Source organism: Manacus vitellinus, unplaced genomic scaffold, assembly GCF_001715985.3.
Source record: "Manacus vitellinus isolate BGI_N305 unplaced genomic scaffold, ASM171598v3 scaffold_20_pilon, whole genome shotgun sequence".
Taxonomy (NCBI): Eukaryota; Metazoa; Chordata; class Aves; order Passeriformes; family Pipridae; genus Manacus; species Manacus vitellinus.
Window position 1 is genome coordinate 12663626 of NW_021939471.1, and position 21468 is coordinate 12685093.

Below are 21468 nucleotides of genomic sequence, written 5' to 3' on the forward strand. Positions count from 1 at the left end.
TTTTTTTTTCACACATGTAGGCATAAAATAATATACTTGAGCAGTTTCCAGATACTAAGCATTTTAACAGACAGCTGACATAAAATATTCTTGTCACCAAACATAAAAAGTAGCCTGATCAATATTGTTGTACTAGGTCAGCTGATCAGCATTTGACTCTTGAACTAGAACTGAAAAATGGATGCGCTCTTGTGCTATATCAGTTATATCACTTCAGTTTCTTTGACAGCTAAATATAATTCCAGGCTCTCTAAAATTACCTACTTAAGGAGAAACTTAAGAGACAACTGACACCTTAAATTTTATCAGTTAAAAAAAAATATCTCTTGTAGTCCACTTGCAGTCCACTTGCAGACTAACAAGTGTAACCTTTTGGGAATGTTTAATTATATTTTTTTTCTCCATTGACTTATCAAAAAAACTGCTCAGGAAACCTGGAGTAATCATGAAATTTGAGCTAGTAATTAGTTTCTTTTCTTTACTGAAGGAAATATAGCCAGACAGTCACCAGTGAGAAAAAGCAACTACACACCTAATTTTAATTTGGAGGTTTTCTTTGTAATTACAAATGTAACTTAGTGTAGTCTAATCACAGGTAAAAAACCATCTTAACAGCAGATTCATATCTGTAGCATGCATTTATGCACACTTTATTAATTTGCTCTGAATTTAATATATCATTATTAATATGCACTTGGGATATAAATATGGGATATGTAACCTAGCCTGTCTTTTACCTACTCTGCCTAAGTTACATCTTAGATATACCTTTCAGAAATAAAAAGTACAGTCTTAATACAAGACATTTGCTGCCCTTGAGTAAAATTAGACTCACCACTCAGTAAAACTAGAGTACCTGGGTTTGAATAATATTTCAGTTTAGTTTCTTTTAATTTGATTTAGTAATAATTACTTACCCGAAAAATAATTCTGCATATTGTGGTGCAGGAAAAGTCAATATTGCATACTTGTAGGTTTCTTTAACATTTAGGCCAGCTTAAATATTTAATGAGATCATAAGGACTTGGAGAACCATGTAGCTTGATATGTTTGCTGTACAAAAATGTTGTGTATCATCACATCAGAACAGATTTTTGTACCAGCAGTGAAACTTGGAACAGCTTTCTGTGGGCAACTCCTTTAGCTGAGTCAGGATGAAATCTTGTCAACAGCTTCCCACACTGTCTCACTTCACCCCACCACAGCGCCTACATGTTTGTGGTTACGAAGAAGTATCATCTGTCTCTTGGTTAGATTAAATTTAAATATGTAATTTACTTTCATACTTAAAGTAATAGTTTTGGTACTAAATTAGTTGTCAGGTTGCTAGTGCTGCCTTAGAGGCCTCTTGCACTCTATTCCTAAAGGTTTGTTGTGTTGATCTTTTTTTAATCAATTAAGTAATGATATAGAGTTTTTCACACCTCACTCACACACGGAAATTTTGCTGAGTCACCGTCATCCAAAACTGTTAGATTTGTTTTGCAAAGCATTCAGAGGCAAAGTACAGATCTCAACTACAAAAATGTGAAAGCAGAGCTGAATTTTGCTCATAGAATTGTTTAACAGGGAATATGTTCTCAGTGTGCCACCTGTCTCAGAGCATCGGTTTGGACGAGATCAGATGTGTACTCTGACACAAGAGAGAAAGCACTGCCATTCATGAAAAAAGCTTTTCCTTTCCTTTGCAATTGCTTCCACTCAGGCAGCATTCCAGACTGTTTGAACACTTGTTCTTTTTACAATGCCAAGAAATAACAAAAATCTTAATTTCTCCTCCCAACCAAATTCTTGTTTTTTATTACGTTTTCATTTTAAGTAAATTTAAGGGTTGAACAACTGACAAGAACACACAATGGAAAAATGCCATACTGTTATTTTTCCAAGATGCCAGAAGGGGTGGGTGTCAATTTTTTTTTTTAATTTCCACACCTCTTTTTCAATTCTATTAGAGAACATCAGGAACTGTTTTTCCTACACCCTCTCACAAAACTTGGGGAGCATACTCAAGCTCCCTTTAATTACAGAGAGCAAGATGAAGTGAAAAAAATAAAAAAGAAAAAGGCTCTTACCAGCTGTAGCATGAAGATAAAACCAGAAACTGCCAAAAAGAAAATTACCTTCTTTGAGACTGCAGTTGATAGATCCCAAACAGATCTAAAGGAAACTGTGCAGAGAATCACATGGGAAAAGTTTTATAAAAATATTCCTGCAGTGGAAAAAGGTTAGAAAGGAACAGGGATGCTAATGAGAAGCCAGTGTTTCAGTGCTATTGCTGCCACTATCACCCACCTCTTCAAAATCAATCTGTACAATATATATTAAGAATTTTACAATTAACAGTCAGTTCACTTAACTAGTTACAAATAGTTCTTTTAAGAACCATATTCTCAATGTTATGTTGATAAATCAGAACACAGATGACAGCAGTTTAAACAGTGTACATTGAGATTTATTAGAACAAGCACTAATAGCAGCAGTGTACAGAGTGATGGAGACAATGTACTGTATGCACTGAACAATAATAATTATACAATTGCACTTCTTCAGAGATCTATTAGAAAATGCTTTTCAGTAAACAGTTTCCCAAATCTAGCATTGTTTGGATTTGCCTCTGAGGAAAAAAAATACAAAAAATATGCTTTATCTTTTTTTTTTTTTTGGTAAGGCATTAGCAACATTCATTGGCAGGCTACACAAGTCATTTGTACATGCATTATCCAATTACATTGCAACAGGTAAAAGAGCATCATGTTTCCTCAAAAACTAAAATTGTGTGTGTGTTTTGGACATAATATCCTGGTAAATCTGACTTACCCTAAAGGAAACAGATGACATCTTTCGTTACATTTTAGAGCACAACAAAAACTATAGCATAGCCAAGTTCATTTTTTATTTCCTACCAGAAGAGGTAGGACCTCCTTCAGCTGGACTTGGTATTACAGGTATTGTGTATACCGCATATATCACTGGAATAAAGTCTTAATTATTACTTTTTGTTTACTATTTCCCCCCCCACTACCACCTCCCTGAATCATGTGGCCAAAGGATGCTTGACTGTAGTCAACATTAAATATTGAATGAGCTTGGTTTGTATTGCATGAGAGGTAGTCAGTGTGAGGCCTCTTCTGCTCTCTGGATTACTACAACAGTACGTTCAAAACCAACATATAAGTGCAAAGACACACAGAAAGTGTTGCAGCTGGAAACTCAAAACTGTTATTTTAACTGTTTCTTTCTGGCTACGTTCAATCTTGGAAGTAGCCAGAGAACTCAATATACCAAAAAAAGCAATTCTGTTTATGTGCTAAAGCCTAGACGGAAGAGGCACTTTCTCACATTCATGCTTTTCTGGGCTGAGATTAGAAGTGTGCTCTTAGTCAGCCACCCCCTTTTCCATAAATCAGAAAGATCAGACTCCTTTTTTTGACTGGCATACAGTACTAGCAGCTCTCAACTCTGGCCTGGGACCATCGTGGGGAAAGTAAAGGGAAACCAGAAAAAGGGACTGCAAATATTCTTACAATTAAGCTTGCCAGAGTGAGACGTAATATGATGAATTGTTATGGTTTTAATGCACTGTTCTTTCTTCCAAATGTCGTACCTAACTGAGCTTTGCAGAAGCATGAAGTTAACTTGTTTTTAAATACTACAAGCTCCAGAATAAGGTTCCAAAATGCAAGCGAGTCAAAGGAAAGTCAAATATACTGCTCTGAGTGTCAAGCAGTCAAACCAACTGAATTTCACACATTTTATCTTTCACAACTCGGTGCACATGTTCAAAATTAAGCTTAAGTGCATCTAGTTGAATACCTAGGCTTGACAGCACATTAGGCCTACAGCTGAAATAGATTTGGGCAGCTACATCATCCACTCACCTGGAAGCTCACTGAGTTCAATGGAGAATGGAGTACCAACAGCAGTTCAAGCCTTGTCTAAGTGCTCATTTGTTCAAGCATGTAGGAACTAAAAATCAACTAATATAAAGCCTGGTGTAACCAGGTAACCAGCTATATATTTTTCCTAGGAATGCCATTGTTGAGCATTTTTATTTGAACTTAAGCATCTACATCTTTTAAACTGATTTAAACTGCAATGTTCATACTAAGTAAGTATTGATGCCTGTGCAACATCAGAGGCCAAGCAGATGAAGCAGGAAAAACCTGATGTGCACTGCTGATTAACTCTTACACTGAAATAAGTCTATAGATTTGGAATATGCAAATAATATTCTTTCTGTATTATTCCTCAGCTACTGATGCATAGTAACCATAAGCAAAAAAATGGTTTTCACAGGCACAATTACAGCCCATATCTGGAATCAGAATAATAAGATGGGATGTAAAGAAGAATCATCCTGAAGACGTCCCAAACTTGTGAATAGTCAAGCACGGATGAATGCATTTGCAAGAAATCAATCAAGATCAATCAACAATATTTTTTAATGTTAAACTACTGAATGCACTATGAAGGACTAAATTTATGCTTTTGAAAATTGCGATACTATAAGTAGATTATATAACTTTTACTACAAATATTTGCAAATCAATATTCTATTGACTATTTAGAAATCATGGTACTGATTTTTTTTCCCCCGTATCCTATTCTTCTTCATCTCATTATGTAAGCCCACAGCGAACTTTTGAGCATAAAATTAAGGGTGCTGCAGGTGAGGCTTAGTATTACAGTGCTCAAAAATAATGCCTTCTGCAACATTTGGGTGGCTGGGTACATAAATACTTCTCAATGTCTTTCTTTCCCTTAAGTAACCCTTTTCTATTGCTTTCAAACAACAGAAAAAATTTTATCTGGTGCATCTAAAACTCAGACCCTTTCTCTTTACAGTCTGTTATTTCCCTCTAAAACAGATACTGTCTACCCAGTACTGAAAAGTAGCACTGGTTCTATATGTTATGCTTCTAGAAAGCAACTATTTGCCTTTAAATTCATCTTAAAACCACAAAGCAAGTTTCTGTATGCCTTTCTTGCTGACATAATAGCATAACCACAGTGGAAAGACTTTGAGAATCTCCTTTTACAAGTACACTATGTGAAGAGGGATACAAGGAATCAACAGATTTGGGATTTTTTTCAGAATGAGCACAGAGACATGGGCAATCAGCAAAGAATGGTCTTCTAGCTATTTAGATTCTGACATTTTGGCCTGCTGAAGAATTGGCACAGGGCTGTTTCCCATCTGAAAGGCTGTTAAAAGCAAAGAAGCTCAGTAAGGCAATGTAAAAATGACAACTAATATAAACCTTACTCTTCTAATGGCATTCTCATAATCTGAGCAAGGTAAAAAATGCTAACGTTTACTACATTTCATAGACGTGCGCATGGGATCCAATCACACCAAAAAAGTGTGACATTATTCCAAATTTATAGGAACTTTGTTGAAAAGTGAGAGAAAATACAAAATTCTTTGCTACTGAAGTACTAAGAAATCACAAATCACTAAAGAGTTAATTATACAGAGAAATGTAGATAAAGACCCAGAGAAGAGTCTTGCTACTGGTTACAACAAAGAAAATATAGCTAATATCCTAACATAGAACTATCATAATAATCTCTCTGGATACCACAGTAGTTTAATTTTATGATGGCTTTTTACATACTAAATAAAAGTATCCTCTTCAGACAATCTAGCAGTAAGAGATGAAGAACAAGTAGTTTGCTATGCATTTTGAGGAAGAAAATTACCTCAGATATCAGACAGTAGCAGCTTGATTTCTTACTTATTTTATAGTAAGTAACTTAGACACAAATCAATATACAAGGAAGAATCCCACTGGAAAATATTTCTTTTTGGTCCAAGGATGAAATTTTACTAGTCCACCCTGCGAGCTGGAGATTTAGCAAGACATGAGCATTAGGTGCAAGACAGAAGCACCACTCTTTATGTCTGCAGAGTTCCAAACGTGATTTAATTTTTAAAACTCAAACTTCACATGTGATTGATTCTCAGTGAGGAAAGAACAATTAGTTCAGAAATAATTACAAAAGAACAAAACCAGTGTCTTTGCTAATTAGAGTGAAAGCTTGACTAAGGTAGAAGTTGTCATTTTGCATTTATGCCTGCATACCAAAATACACTCATCGGCACTTATTTTTCTGCTCAGTCAGGTCTTCTGTGAGACTTATCTGACAATAAAATTTACTGTGATCTGAATTTGTTATACTATATCTCAACCACTTAAGAATATCAGTAACACTTATTTTGAGAACCAAATAGACCTATTTTCTAACTTTGAATTGTAGTGACAATTTTCACAGTTGATTTCAAGACAGGTGACAAAGTGATTTTAATATATTTATTGTGATCCACTCTCAAAATATTTTATAAAATATTAAGCAAATACAAGGATAATAGAAGATGTCACCTGTGGTTCTTCCACACAGTTAAATGAGCTATCCTGAATTTTCTTTTGCCTGGAAAATACTGAGGATTAACCTTGCATTAACTATGTTAATGTTACCCTAATATTCCTTGTTCAGGTGAATTTAACAAAGAAAGAAAGAACATTCAGCACAGGACTAATAGACAAGAAATCTGAGTTTGCAGTCCTGACTCTAACACTGATTGTTCTTGCTGGACCTGACAAATCAATCACTGGGACACAAGCGCAATCCTAGGAAGTGATGCTACTTCAGAAAAAGACATTGCATGTGTGGCTGCACCAACTGGCACAAGGAGTAAGTATCTCAGTGAAGAACAATAGTTTTGGTTGAATATTTCCCAGTGTGTGCACTGCTCTTGTATAGCACATCATTTTGATACTCAGATAAGTTACCCACTTCTGAGTTTTTGAAGGGATTTCCTCACCTCTTCCCATTTTGCATGCCTAATGTTCTGGGCCAGCAACATTATACACTGGTGTAAGATATCCCTCTTTCATCAATGCAGACCATTAAAAGTAGCAGTTAACATGGAAATATGTTTTAGTGTTTCACAGGAGACATTTGAATCGTTGCTCCAGGAGTACCAATAAGTAGCTTTACCATACTTAAATGAATTATTCATAGGTCAGAAAGACTATATTACAAACTGTTGATTATATATTCAGACTTTATGGTTTCCTTATTTATAAAATATGTAACTCTCTTTGTCCACACTACCAAGACACCTTCAGCCAAATGCTGGCTACAGTCATTTTTTATTTATAAAAGGAATAAGAACTTCCCTTCAACTTCACATTAATTCTGAGCAAATATCACCAATCTTCCCTTTTTTCATGCTGTCATGGATCAGTGGAAAGAAAAATGGTATTAAGATAACCTGCCTGAAATGGATTCAACAGCTCTGATGACATTTTAATTTGTAGAAGTAAGAAAACTTTCCATTTTTTTACATCTCACATGGACAGCTTCTGTGACTAGTTTCACCATTCTCCATTGTCGTCTCTTCCCTTTCTTTTCTGAGGTTTGTCAAAGATTGTAAGGAAGGTAAAAAAAAAAAATCAAAGATATGAGGGGTTTATAATGCCACAAAATTTGACAAAGGAGAAGGTTGGTATATAAAACACAAGTACAACAATATCACTTTTTAAACTTGCAAGAGACCATAAAAAAGTCCTCTTATAAAGAGGCTTTTTAGTTTAGTGAAAGAAATACATAGTTTACACCAAGCCAATGAATGAAAATACTTTACATACCCTAGTTTAAAAAGCAAATAATGCATTTGCTTTTGTAAGTAGACTCCTTACAATATATAATACAAAAATAAAGTAAATTGCTGTAAATAAGCCATTTCTCTGACTTTACTCAGATTTGCAACATTCTCCTAGGTTCCAGTCACTGTTCTAATTAAACCTTTATTAACGTACTTAGTATAGATTCTTCTGTTAAAAAAAAAAAAAAGAAAAGAAAAAAAAGAATAAGAAAAAAAGACCTTTCTTAATGAAAATACTGAGAGTTATCAGAATTATCATAAAAGTAACCATGCATGGTAAAGTAGAAAATTATACTACTTTTTATACTAAATATATCTCAACTTCTATCAATACGTTTACTAAAGAGGAAATTCAAGTTTTATACAGTTTTGATGACTAATACTTAATGACAGAAAGAAAAAAACAAGATAGTATTTTTCACCCCAGTAGCTGCCAAGGTAAGCAGTTATGACATAGTAAAATTTGCTAGCTTTCTCCCAGGTCTGTGTATAACACACGGTTACCAGTAAAGCCATTCCAGTGTTTCTTACACAATTTTGTCAATGTTAATCTTATTCCACCAGGTGAGCCAAACTCTCTAACTTAACCCCTACCGTAATTTTAGCATATGAATACAAATACACTTTCCTTCCAGGTGGATTTAATCTGAAAAAGTCTCTTACTTTCATTATGCACTTCTATTATTAGTAATGACATCTAAAAGTACTAATTCCTCAGATTACAACTGCAGTCAATGGCATGTTAAATAGCTACTGTTTATTGTTGCACCAGACAATGTTTAAAATTCTGTAAAACAAAGAGACCACACAAATCTTCCCTATACTAAAATAGCTCTGCCAGTGAAAGCAACTTTAGCAAAATAAAGAGAATTGGTACATTCAGCCCTCCTGGTTATTGTGCAATTGCAAATGAACCTCCGTTCCCTTCCTTTAGGGTATTTCTGAAAATTCAGATTTTTTGAGACAAACTCAATGCAAGACTGGCTTTGTGCTGGGCTCCACTGGTGAGAGGTGAGAAAATTATGTGACCTCCATTGCAAACAGAGAACATGGACACAGCCCAAATGCAAACTCCTCACCAGGTGCCCATGAGGGCAGAACCACCACTGGCTCCTAGTGTGCCCTAAAGTTTGTGTAATTTGCTTCCATAAAACGCCGACAGCGCTCAGTAGGGAATTAAGGAAAATATCTTTCAAAACTGTACCATGTATATGCACTGTAATACTTGATATATTCCTGGCATGTGCTATTCAAATAAAACCCACAGATGCCATACAACATCATTTGGAGTCAGAAGTTCAAACTGAGGAAAAAAAAAAGGGTATTGTTATTTGTGAGATGAAAAGATACTATAGTGGGAATTGCACTTTTAAAGCTAAATATAAAAAAGTTTATTTCATGCAACTTACATCTGTCTAAAATTAGAATGGGTATCTAGATGACTTTTTAGTCACAGTGATACTGTATGAAAATCAACTCATATTCAAATAGTCTCTCCCAGTGAGATAACAATTTCAATATGCCGAAAAATCTACCACCTTGTTAATACTGATCTAAAATAAGAATGAAGCTATTTAAGTCTTTGTGAGACATTACATTCAACGAAAATAGCTATTATTACCAATCATATCCACAGTTCCAGAACAGGGAGGAAATTAGGGTACACTTTTAAAATATTAATTGAAAGTACAACTCATTATCATGAAATAAAAGCATAAAAGTTGTGTATTTTGTACAGAAATAAGTGTTTTGAGAAAACACAGGGAAAAAAGTAAAGGATATGTCTTTGAAGTGAAAGTTAGTATGTCTTAAATTGCTTAAAAGGTTTCAAATGCCAAATGATTACACAGATTTTCATCACCTACCAAACCTATAGCAATGAAATCTACTGAGTTGGATAGTATTTTTCATGCCTTCCAAAAGGAAATACTGCCTGGATGAATGAAGAGATATGGGCTGAAAACTGTCTAAATGCCCAGGCTTGAAGGGCACTCAATGTTTTATGCACCGCTGGCAGCCAGCAACAAGGATGGCCCTGCAGGGATCAATTTTGTGGCCCATGTCAATCAACATCTCACTAGTGACCCAGACAAGGACACAAGGCTACATATCTAGTTCACAGGTGACATTAAATCAGGAGGATGAGATGGCATGCCAAATGTAAAAAATAATTCAGTGATAGTATCTCCACTGTTCACCAAGTTTCAGTCTGCATTGCAAATAATGCCATTCACAAAGCACTACCAGAACACTGTTAAACTAATGACCTTCTTTCTGTATTTAAATTAAAAATTTGAGGACATGCAGTTCTGTCCCTCAAATGTACTTGCAGTCATACACACATAATGCTTCCTATTATCACAGTGAACTGCACACAAAGACTGGAGCAAGAGGTGGACAAGAGTTTAATAGAGTTGGTTTTAAAGAAAGCAACACAGAATAATTAATTGCTATTCTGGGCACAATGTGCAAATTTGATTCATAATAATGTTATTAAAGCAAGTAGGATGAAGTTAACCAAATATTACTTAAAAAAACAAACTTTGATATATTTTCATTTTCTTATAATAACAATTGCAGAAATAAAAAAAATGAATAAATCAGACTAGGTTCAACTAGGAAAGAAAAAGATAGCATTCTTTGAATAATTTAAAGTTTTCTTTGGAAGAAGTCCTATTCATCTACACATAGCTTTTTTTATACCAAATATTGATAAACAATTCATCAGCATTCACAATTCTTAAAAAGCCTACTCAATATTTTCTTTAGGTTTTCATAATTCTTCCCGTTAACAGAACTGCATGAAGACATTGGAACTGATCAGTAGCTAGTTGCCCTGCTAGTTATTTTGTCATATAATCAACAGGGAGAACTAAATTAAACAACCAAAGTAATCTGAGTTCTATAGGGAGCTGACCTTGCAAAATGAAGAAGCATGCTGAGAGCTGGGCATGTGTGGTGATCCACGGTGATCAAGCAGCTCTGCTGGCAGGATCACATACTTATCTAGTAATTTTATTTTAGGTCTCAGTACTGGAATCAACCTTAAATAGAAAAATCTGTGTGCACTAGGTATGCTGTGTATGGGCAGAAAGAAATACACTGTGTATGCATGAAATCTAACCTATCATCGATGGCAGGATATATAATACATGTATAAATGGAAGACTAGATCATACTATATGGAACATAGTTTTTATCTAATAAATTTTTCCTTCTATTAAAATCTGCCCTCCTACTTTTAACATTCAGAGATTTTCAAATAGAAAGTGCCAAGCCTTCTCCCACTTGTATTAACTGAATCTTAGCAACATGTAAGAGACTTGGTTCTTAAAAAATATAGAACCACTTTATGGAAGAATGTAAAGTATAATTTTGCACAAAAGCTATTTTGGCAAAACAAGTACTAGTTGTTAGCTACAACACTTGGAAGCCTCTGCCATACGCTCAAATATAAATTTAGATAAGAAAAGTGGATGGGGAAAAACAGAGCCAGGAAAGTAAACAGTGTGTGTAGCAGAAAACAGTTGCATTTACAGTACTATCCAGCTTCTGGAGAGAAGCCAGAGACCTTCCCATGAAATCCTCCTGTGCTTTTAACACTGTTGCAAAGCTTCAGGGATTTCTAATTGTGTAAACAGTTATGGGAAAATGAGATTAACTGTGACGTCTATGTCCAGCCAGTGCTAAAAGTGATGACTGCATCTCAGCATCAGTCATTTTAGAATACAAAGTTTCTGACTAGCAATTCATATGAATTTAGCAAAATTGTCTCAAATTCAACCAGCTATGAGTTTCTTTTAAGTCTGATTATACAGTCAGCATCCCAAAGCTAAAGCATGTACAGTAGATCTCATTCCTCTGAAATACATTTAGATGTTTGGTTGTCTTTTGATTTTAAATAATGCAGCTCGTCCAATATTTTTATTATGATAAAATTCTAATGCTTTAAAAATCTGCCCTTCACATAAGCCTAAGCATAGATATTTTAAAATTACTTACTGTACATCTTCATATTTTGTTAAGGCATGAACAATGGCATATGAATGGGAACAGCTTCCAGAAAAGCATATCTTTTTGACAAAGGCCAGTCCAAGCACATCACATCAAAGGACTAACCTGAAGCCAGAAATGTCAGTGTTGTGACTCAAGAGTTTTTAACAAAAATAGTTGAAACAAAATGGATGTTTTTCTCTTTTTCTTCCTTTTTTTTTTTTTAATTTAAAGTGTATTACTCTTAATGTCTGTTTAAAGCACCGATTGCAGTCTTGCGCTTACCACCTCTTCTGAGTGACTTTGGATAACTCATCTGCTTCTTTTGTTCTGAATTTTCAGCGTATGAAACTTTAAAAGGTTTTTGTTCCTTTTTTTTTTTCTTTTTAAATGGCTGCTGCAAAATTAAAAAGATCCAGAAGTGGTCAGGGGCCTGGTCTAATGCACTTTCAGAAGTCCATTATAAAGATGAATATAAATGTGTATGATACTTTTTTTCCGTAGACCCACAAACCACGCTTAGCTATAAGAAACATATTGTGCATAGTTATTTTTTTTTTCTTCAGAGTGATATGTTTACTAGATCTACATTCTCAGTTTACCAGAGTACGGGAATGTCTACTTTACTAAAGCCAGGATCCTTTCGCAGTTCCCAGTAGGTTTCATTGGTGACCCAGGCTTCTCTTTGATTAGCATCGATAACTTTTCTGTAGAAAGGGAAAAAAAAAAAAAGAGAGGGAAAAAAGTTTTGACCATAGATCTCTACTCTTATGCAATGTAAAATGAAATTTCACACCTCTCTGATCTAACCAATATTAAATACGATTTTATATTTCTAAAGGACACAAGAACAGTCAGGGGTTTAAAAACAAAAATCAACCTCTACTTATATCAAAAGTGGAAGATAGAGAAAACAGCCTGCAAACAGATTGCAAACCCATTGTCTGATATGTGTGAACAGGTCTTAGAGCCATATAAAACCTCTTTGGCCATTACAGATTCTGATTATGTGCAGGGAATCATTCAATAGATGTAGCTTGCAGAATGTAAGCCTTTTACCATTTATTTTTTTGGTCTCCCCTGTATTTTGCTCACATTATACTATCACTGCATCAAGTACATTCAGTCTTTTCACTTTTGATTCCCCATGCTAAATATCAGACTATTTGGTATGACTATCAGGCTATTTGGTATGACTATCCCTTGTTTCAGAAGAATGCTTAATGAAAAACCAACAGACAACAAAACCCTTCCCTCAAAAATAAATAAACTTTAAGTGTATACACATACGTTTATATATATACATTTTAGACATATATATGTTCTATGTTGTTGTTTAGGCCACACATTACTTGGTTTATGCAATGACTTAAAAAAATAACCTAGGTAAATCTGAGATTTCAATATTATACTTCTATGCCACTTCAAAGTTCAAAAACATTGGCCAAGGGGTTCATTTGGCTTGTATAGCTGTTGTCCATTGTGAGAAAGTGATCTTTCCATTATGAAGCTTTAAACTATGTAAAAAATGCTTCACGCAGAGATCAGGTATCTAATTATGTTTCTTGAAACTGCAACTTTCCAAGGTTTCATGATTAACAGACTAGGTTGGTGGTAACTCTTGTAGTACTTTGTCCAGTTACACTATGGAAAACAGAGACTTATCACTCAAGTAAACACTCACTTAAAAAATTTGGGTACATATTCGATGCCATTTTCTTCCATGTACCGCCTCCGAGCTCTCTGAAGTTCCTCTATTCTTTGTTTCTCAGATGCTGCTGCTTCTATATTTCCTTCCTCCAGAAGCCTGTAGGAATAACAGCAGGCCCTATATAAATCATTCAGTGTCGACTACAAGGGTTTTTTTTAGCACCAATCACCACAAAAGGCAAGCAGAAGCCAAGTCTGCTGTCTGTGTTGTACTTACTTTCAGATCTAGTCTGAGATGTGACTTCCCAGCTACATGTGCCTGACCTATAGCCTAAGGCATACACTTTCTTCAGTAACTTCAGCATATCACAAATGCTAAAGTACTATGAACTGAGAACTTGGAGGGAATTAGTGTTGCTTCCAGTCATAGCAGGAGGGCATGACATTCAGAGCCTGTCTTTCAGCTTGTTAGGAGAAATCTGCCCCAAGATTGCACTATAGCTTTACCATAGAAGAAGCTTTCTACTTTAACTCAACTGGGTAAAGCAGAAATTTGATTGCAATACTGTCTTCTCTACTAGCAGAATTCTCCAAAGCTTAATTCAGACTGCAGTGAAGACACAGACAAAATTCCAGACTCAGCCAAACCCAGCCTTAAGCCCACCAAATATTAAGTGTATAAATAAGCGTTTTTGCCTTTGATCTGGCCTGAAGCGGGCATCTGTTGCAGGAAGAAGATCTTTCAATAAGGGATCTAATTCATTTAGCTCAATAGCAAATCTTGTGAAGCCATAATAACGTTCATAATTGGTTGGCATCGAGCCTGTATGCATATAAGAGAAAGAAAAAAAGCTTTTTAAGCTATAACTCTAAATATACAAGAGATTCCTTTCTCTATTAAATTTTAACAGAAAAAAATAATATATTTTACTCTTACAATTAAAAAGCATCAAAACTAGGTGGAACAAAATTCACTAAATATTAATTTCAACTGGTTATCTGCAGAGGTTGTAATTACATGCTAATAGCCTAAAAATTTTATAATCTTCACTTCTTTTAAAATAAAAATTAATGTTTTCAAGATTTTCAAGTTAAAAATAATCTGCTGTTACCCAGAAAGTGGGCTTAACAAATATCCGTCTAAAACCTAACCTTAACTGATCTTTAGAGTTAATTTTGGAACTTACTGCTCACTCACAGACTGATTCCACTGTCCAACACCTTACTGCACTATCAGCAGTCAAAGCAGACACTGCAGAGCAGGGTGCAAAGCAGGGCTCAAAATACTACAGATACAGAGCAGGATTCAAAATACTAAGAATAGTGACAATTCCTGGATAATGCACGTATGAAAGATACATGCATGTACAAAAGATACAGATGCAAAGGATGATTCATTCAACCTCAGCACCTCTAAGCAAGCAGTAAGGAAGTTGCAATTAGATCTTAAAATCATAGGCGCTTACCATCTCTGATGACCAATTCTTTAAGCTAATAAAACTAATAAAGACAACAAACTCAAACTCATATTTGTTGAATCCAAGTGAGTTACCTCACTCTCTGTGAGAAGGCAGACTGACCAGCCCAGACATCCGGTTTTTTTCTTAATTTTATTCTTATGTTGACCCTAAGAATTCAGTCTGACCTGGAGTCAGACTGTGATGTAGATGATTATGCCCTGTAAGAACACTTTCATTTACCATTATTTTAAAGTCATGTAAGTTCTTGTTTATTTGTCTAGCCAGGAATTTTAATTTCTCTAGTGGTATTTTGTGTACTTAAAGTGAAGGCTAAAACAGCTTTACATAATCTAGGTTTACCCCACGACACCTGCTGGAGTTTCTTATGAGCTTCCTACCTGGCCTCCATATGCATTTGGCTGAAGGTGCAACTCCACAGTAAAGGCCTTCATGCCACTTTCCAAAGAGACGATGAACCACTTTCCCTTCTTGATCTATCACAACACCCTGGACCTCATTTACATTTGAATTCCAGTAGTTCACCTGCAAGTTTAAGCAAAAATTACTAGTTCATGCTCTTTTTCACGCTACCCATTGTACCAATACACATACTGCATGAATCTTGCTACATGGCACCCACTGTCCAAATTTTGTATTGGAACAGCTCACTGGGAACCAAGACTACCAAACTTCGAAAGTCAGATGATCTAAATATTAATTGATTTAATATATGAGAAACCCTGAATAATTTTCTACGTGGTTTTGGCATAAAAGGATTTAAATTATCCGCACATCTGGGAACTACATTGTCATTCAATAACCCAAATCCCACATAATTCTGTGAAAATGACACTTTGCCAGTCAGAACCAGCTAACTCTCCTCTTCCTATATGAAGAAATACTCATACCTGTAAGGAAATCCTCTGATAGGTGCCACGCACTACTGCTTGCAGCAAGGAAGACATTCAGCCAATATTATTTGTTATTTGTTTCTTTCTATTTCTCTTCTCTGTTTTGCTTTTCTTAGACACATTTATTTCTTACACCTTCATCTGAGAGCCAGTTGCCCGTTCTCAGAACATCAATCAAAACACAGATTTCAGATTTATGGCAACACTCCATTGCTAACACTGCGATGGTATAGATGTCTTTTGTTGCAATATGCAGACAGACTTATTTTTAGGGAAAATAATTGATAGTAATAAATGATAACATAGCTATACAGAGTTCTATTTTTATATATGGTCGTTGCCTCAATATTAAAATACTATGAACCAAAGCAGCATTACTTAATTTAAAGAGATAAAATACTGACCAACAAATTTCTAGTAAAGGCAGAAGTAAAATAGCACAGAAGCACACAGTGACTTTGTGTTTTCATTGTGGTAATACAAAAAAAATTGACATTTGATTTTTAATCTGAAGCCAGGAACAGTATAGCACACAACTATACAGCAATGGAACACACTGATATCAAAGATTCAGTGGAACAGAATCAAACCATTTGACATAGCATTTTCATTTGACAATTTACATATTTATGAAAACTGATAGGATAAAATGTGGAATGTGGATTTCAGGAATACTGAAGAAATCAAAAACTGATGTATGCTTAAATTATGTAATTATATAAACACAGGATACGTATTAGGATCCATATGTTACCTTGACAAATGTGAGTTTACAAATACAAATACTGCTTTTTGTGTTTCTGATAGTTATCTCTCCATAGTGCTCTATCCATCTCCTTCCACTAAGAATATTATGTATGCAAGTAGTGACTTTGTTCCAGACATAGTAGTCTCCGTACCTAAGAACAGATTAAAAACTAGTTGGTAACATCTATTAATCATGATCTTTACTGACAAAAAAGCAAAACATTGCTCCATTATTGTAAATACAAGACCGTATTGCTCATAAATGTCTGCATAGCTTACAGTAATGAAGTACTGCTTCTGGGTACATTATTAATCCTCCTTAGAGAAGCTCACCTAAGCTCCCGTGCAGAGAACTGCAGAATGGTGGTATGAACCACAAATCAAGACATTATGAACCACTGACGCCCTGCATGGAATATTCACTGTCCTCACAGTAAAGTGCTTTGGCCACAATTCCTCTAGGGGTAGGATGGTGTCTCACAGACCAACATATGGCTGAATTGAGGTTATAAGCTGACAATATAAATAAATCACAAACAGAACAAAATAAATATGAAAAGAAGGTCAAGGAAAGGAAGGAAGCCAGGAGCACATTGGTGCATCATCCCTTTCCCTCTGTAACAACTATCCAGAGCCAGAGGATCTCTAACGTCAAACAAGAATAAAATGAGGGTATTATTATATTGTGCAAAGCACATTGTCCATCAGAGCTTCAGTCTTACCTGCAGTGAAACTACTACTTCTCACTACTCTGCCAACATCTGAAGAACATGCTTTAGTTTATCTACATTTTGAAAAAAGGACTTATATGGCCACTAGTGGTTGTTCTGACGGAACACTTAGCAACACAGAGCTTTAGGACAGTGCTAGCTGCTGACAGTCCTATACAGCAGCCTTGTTCACTACTGCACATATAAAACATGGGTTCTCTCTCCTGAAACATTTCTATCCCACTCTCTCCATGGCTTTCTAGAGAGTTTGCATATTTTTCCTACAAAAAATGAAATGGATCTTCAGGTTCAAAAATGCTTCAGTAACCCCACCTGAACACTAAGGAGACATTTGAGCCAGGCACTAACCCTCACCAGTACAATTCATGTGATGTCTGTATACCTTTTCCCCCATATTCACAAGGCAGTACAGATTAGATTCCAGCAAAGACTGAAAACAAAAGGAGAGAGGACAGTAGCTTACTTTGGAAGAGTCACATTCAAGGTTCCAACTGGCAGAATTTCCATTGATTTCCCCCAGAATTTGTTTTTCCACCTGATATCTGAGTATAATAGTGAAAGATTTAAAAAACTAAAATGACCAAAGTCTCCCCCTTGCAGTGATCAGTGTGACACGAGAGATGATCTGTGCTAGACCACCCAGTTCAAAATAGGACAGTAGACAGTATCAATTTGCCATGATAATACAAAACAAAAAAATACTAGAAAATTACATTAGGTCAGAAAAACTAAAGATAAGTTTAATTTTCTTCTAGGAATCATGTCTGTGCTACATTATTGTCAAATCCCTCATGAAGACATTCAATATAAATTAAAGGCATATGTCAATAGATACAAGGGGAAAAAAAGAGTTATTTGTTCAAATGTGTAAAAAGAACCGCTTGCATTTATAAGAAATAGTAACTTTCTTGGTAAAAAGCTTTTAAACAGAAAAGTAAAAACAGACTGCAAATGACAAGGGAAGTTGTAACACATCTGCTCACTCTTAAGAATGAGAATTTGGAGTGAAATCAGAGCATCAGTTTATAATATGTTACTTCAAAAATAAGCAGAGAAATTTTGAGTAAGTTCCAAACGCAAATCTCAGCTTGTAAAGACAATGCTTTTACTTGACAATCAAAAAGGAGTTACGCTTCTAAATTAAAAAAGTATACCTTGCCAAAACACGAAGTTCTTTGATTCACAGTGACAGGCTGAAATTGGAGGATGGTGGCTAACCTGGAAAACAGTTTGGCTGAGTTAAAAACATTTCATTTTCATTCCTGAGACAGTACAATTGTTATTGAAATATGAAAATACTAAATAGCCCCCACTCTTCATAGCCTATGTGTCTATGAAAACACAGACAACTTAAATGTTTGTACTTAAAACAGTTCCTTGCAATTACTATAAAAACATATACCTTCTAGCATTTAATGAAACTCACTCATACTAACAATATTTATTTACTGCTAAGAAAGTAAACCATTCTAACTAGAAATAAAAAATGATATTATTCTATAAAAATGAAGAAACCAAAATATTAATCTAAATGAGAGTTTCTATCAAGAAAAAAGTTTTACCTGCTCTGAGAAAAATCTAAATCCTTTGTCTTCTCTAATACATTCATAAGTTTCTCCAAGCACAGGGTTAAATGGCTTGCTTCCTGCTCTAAAGTAGGTAGAGGCATAGCCTGACGCTGCAAAAGCAGCTATGAGAACCTGTGAAAATACAGACAAGCACGTGAGAATAGGCAGAGATTCTTGTGTACATGCCATTACTATATGGTATCACACAACTCAATCTACCCAGACTGAAAATTGGATTAATGAAGCATGCCTGAGAATGAAGCCATGCATCCCAGCCAAAACTAGCATAAACTGTATTCCTTTTGTTGATATAATTTCTTTTTATTCATGGCCTCATTCAGTCTTTCAACAGTCCCTTAAAACTACAATTTGTACATGACACGTTTTCTACCTTCGACCAGGTCTGTTCTGCGAAGAGAGAGCAAGAGAGGACCCTGCCTGGACCTCCATTCAACAACTCCCTTTTCAATACAGACAGAAGTGCTACACTAAATTTATTACCATGCGTTCATAAGGATCATCTGTTTCAGCAGCCTTGTCTAAGAGTTCACTGTATTCCAGCTCTTCACAAAGATGTTGCAAGGTATTCAGAGGTTCATTTAGCTCAACTGGCATGGATACTTTGGAAAGATCTTTGCCAATGTTATTTCTCAAAATATTCCACAGATTGATGTTACTGGTGTCAGGGCTGGGAGCTGGGAGACAAGTTCTCCGTCCATTTCTGAATGCGCCTCCTGTTAGCTCACCATTAAGAACTGGGAAGGGAAAAAAATATTATCATAAGAAAGAACCAGATTAAGAAAAATAGACTTCTCCATCGAACCAATTCATTGCCAGAACAAGCAAGCCCAACTTCACTGTTTTCAGCTGAGTTGGTCTTGTACAGACATGCAGTAATTCTGGTACATGAACACAGCAAATGTGATTTTCCAAAGTTTGAAACACTATACTTTGCCGAGAAATGTTGTCTGCAACACTGGTGTTGTCCTCAGATATATTGTCACTCACATCACTGATATAAGATTCATCATCAGAAGCCTAAAACATAAATAAAATATCAATTAACTCAAATACATATAAAATATACTGCCAAATTAGACAAAAATAGTAAACTGAAACACAAATATTCAAAGAAATAATCTGTACTCAATTAGAGCTTTTAACTAAATCAGCTGGATGTTTCAATCAGCCCATACTGCCGATGTACTAAAGGTGTCAAAACAAATGCTACATTCTCCTCATGTGTCTGACTTTCTTACTATGAAGCCAAAACCAAATATTAAATTTGCAAAAGGTGGCTTCAAGTGAGATCAAAGATGAACAAAAAATTGAGAACATAATGTGCTAGGGATGGAAGGTGAGAAGAGAGAGTCCAATTTGTGCTCTTTAAAAAGAAGCAAATGATAAAACGCAGCTTCTGTTTCAGAAAAAAATTATATAAATATCAACCTATCATTTTGCAAAACAAGAATTACACTGGTGTTAGGACTGGTTTTAAGAATTGTTTTAAACAATAATTTTTTCCAGAAATACTACTTTTTTGTCTATTTCTCTCATTACAGAGATTATGTGTATAGTAGAAGACTGTTGTTTGGGGTTTTTTTTAAGAATATTTTAGAATCTAAATTTAGTTGACTGCATAGTCAGACATAACTGTTCCTGTCCGTGTCATCCTTACGTGGAACTAGAAAGGACATGCTCTGAATATAAGCTACTGATACAAGTAACTTTCAACTCAGTTTTACACTTCAGGGAACATCTGCACCTCGTCAGATGGTAGTCTCATGTTTATTTATCTATATCTTCCAAGTAGTATTATATAAAAAAAAGTAATTCAGTAGTGGTAGCAATACCTAAATCTGTCCAACAGCAAAGCTGCAGTGTGCTGTCATAGCCTACCTCATTTTCTGACGAGCTGGCAGATAAAAGCACTTCCTGTGCATCAAAGAACTCTGAAACAGATTCAGACATAGAGAGCCTGCTTTCATTAGAAACTTGCTGAGACAGTGGCAAACTGACATGAATTTGTTCACCTGGCTGTAAATAAAGCACAGAAAAGTAAAGTTATTATTTCTAACATACAAGAAATATGCATAGAAGGTGTAAATCACCTGACTAATTTTTTTATGCCAAATATAAGCACAGAGAGTAAAGACAGCATTTTAGTAGTACTGTGTGTGTACCTAACAGAGGAGACTAAGAATTACAAAACAAAGCGCATTTTGAACAGAGAGATACATGTCCTCATTTGAGGCCTGCTCAGCATCTACTGCTAAGTTTTAGTAGCATGAAATTGCAGATTTAATTCTCTGTTGAAAGGAATGATTTTGTGGACAATAGCTGGATTGTGTCAACAAGTTCAAACATGAAATTCAGATGAAAGGACACCTGGTTATAACAAATTACATCGCTGGGACCTAGCCTTGATACAACCAAAATTTGAATATAAATTTTTATAAGGTCAGGGAGTGATAAGTTACTTTCCAAATAAACGACCTGGTGAACCAGTTTAGTAACAATGGTTGTAATGTCTGAATATTTAGGAGGATGGGCATAATATATATTTGTGAGCTTTTATTTCATGTTTGTACTCCAAATCTCATCTGAATTATGCCATTAACACTGACTCAATACTACTAAAGGGAACAAACTCTCTATGGCTATCGCATTAAGGAAAATTAAGATTCTCTCCCTGTACCATTTTATGAAAGGATCTGCTGCTGTGGAGGGAAACAG

General features: G+C 35.2%; 1 protein-coding gene across 3 annotated transcripts in view; it reads right to left on the bottom strand.

Annotated features, from left to right (window-relative positions):
- Positions 1–2430: 2430 nt before the first annotated feature.
- OSBPL6 (oxysterol binding protein like 6) overlaps positions 2431–21468 on the bottom strand; it is a 55160-nt gene continuing 36122 nt past the window's right edge. For all 3 annotated transcript variants that reach the window (XM_008931064.3, XM_008931066.3, XM_008931065.3), the window contains 11 exons: positions 20632–20769; positions 19683–19770; positions 19234–19487; positions 18727–18864; positions 18319–18382; positions 17628–17706; positions 16441–16585; positions 15174–15318; positions 14012–14138; positions 13350–13472; positions 2431–12372 (listed from right to left, as the gene is read on the bottom strand). In XM_008931064.3, the coding sequence (XP_008929312.1) occupies positions 12264–12372; positions 13350–13472; positions 14012–14138; positions 15174–15318; positions 16441–16585; positions 17628–17706; positions 18319–18382; positions 18727–18864; positions 19234–19487; positions 19683–19770; positions 20632–20769 (1410 nt within the window). In that variant the 3' untranslated portion in view covers positions 2431–12263. The remainder of the gene's footprint in view (positions 12373–13349; positions 13473–14011; positions 14139–15173; positions 15319–16440; positions 16586–17627; positions 17707–18318; positions 18383–18726; positions 18865–19233; positions 19488–19682; positions 19771–20631; positions 20770–21468) is intronic.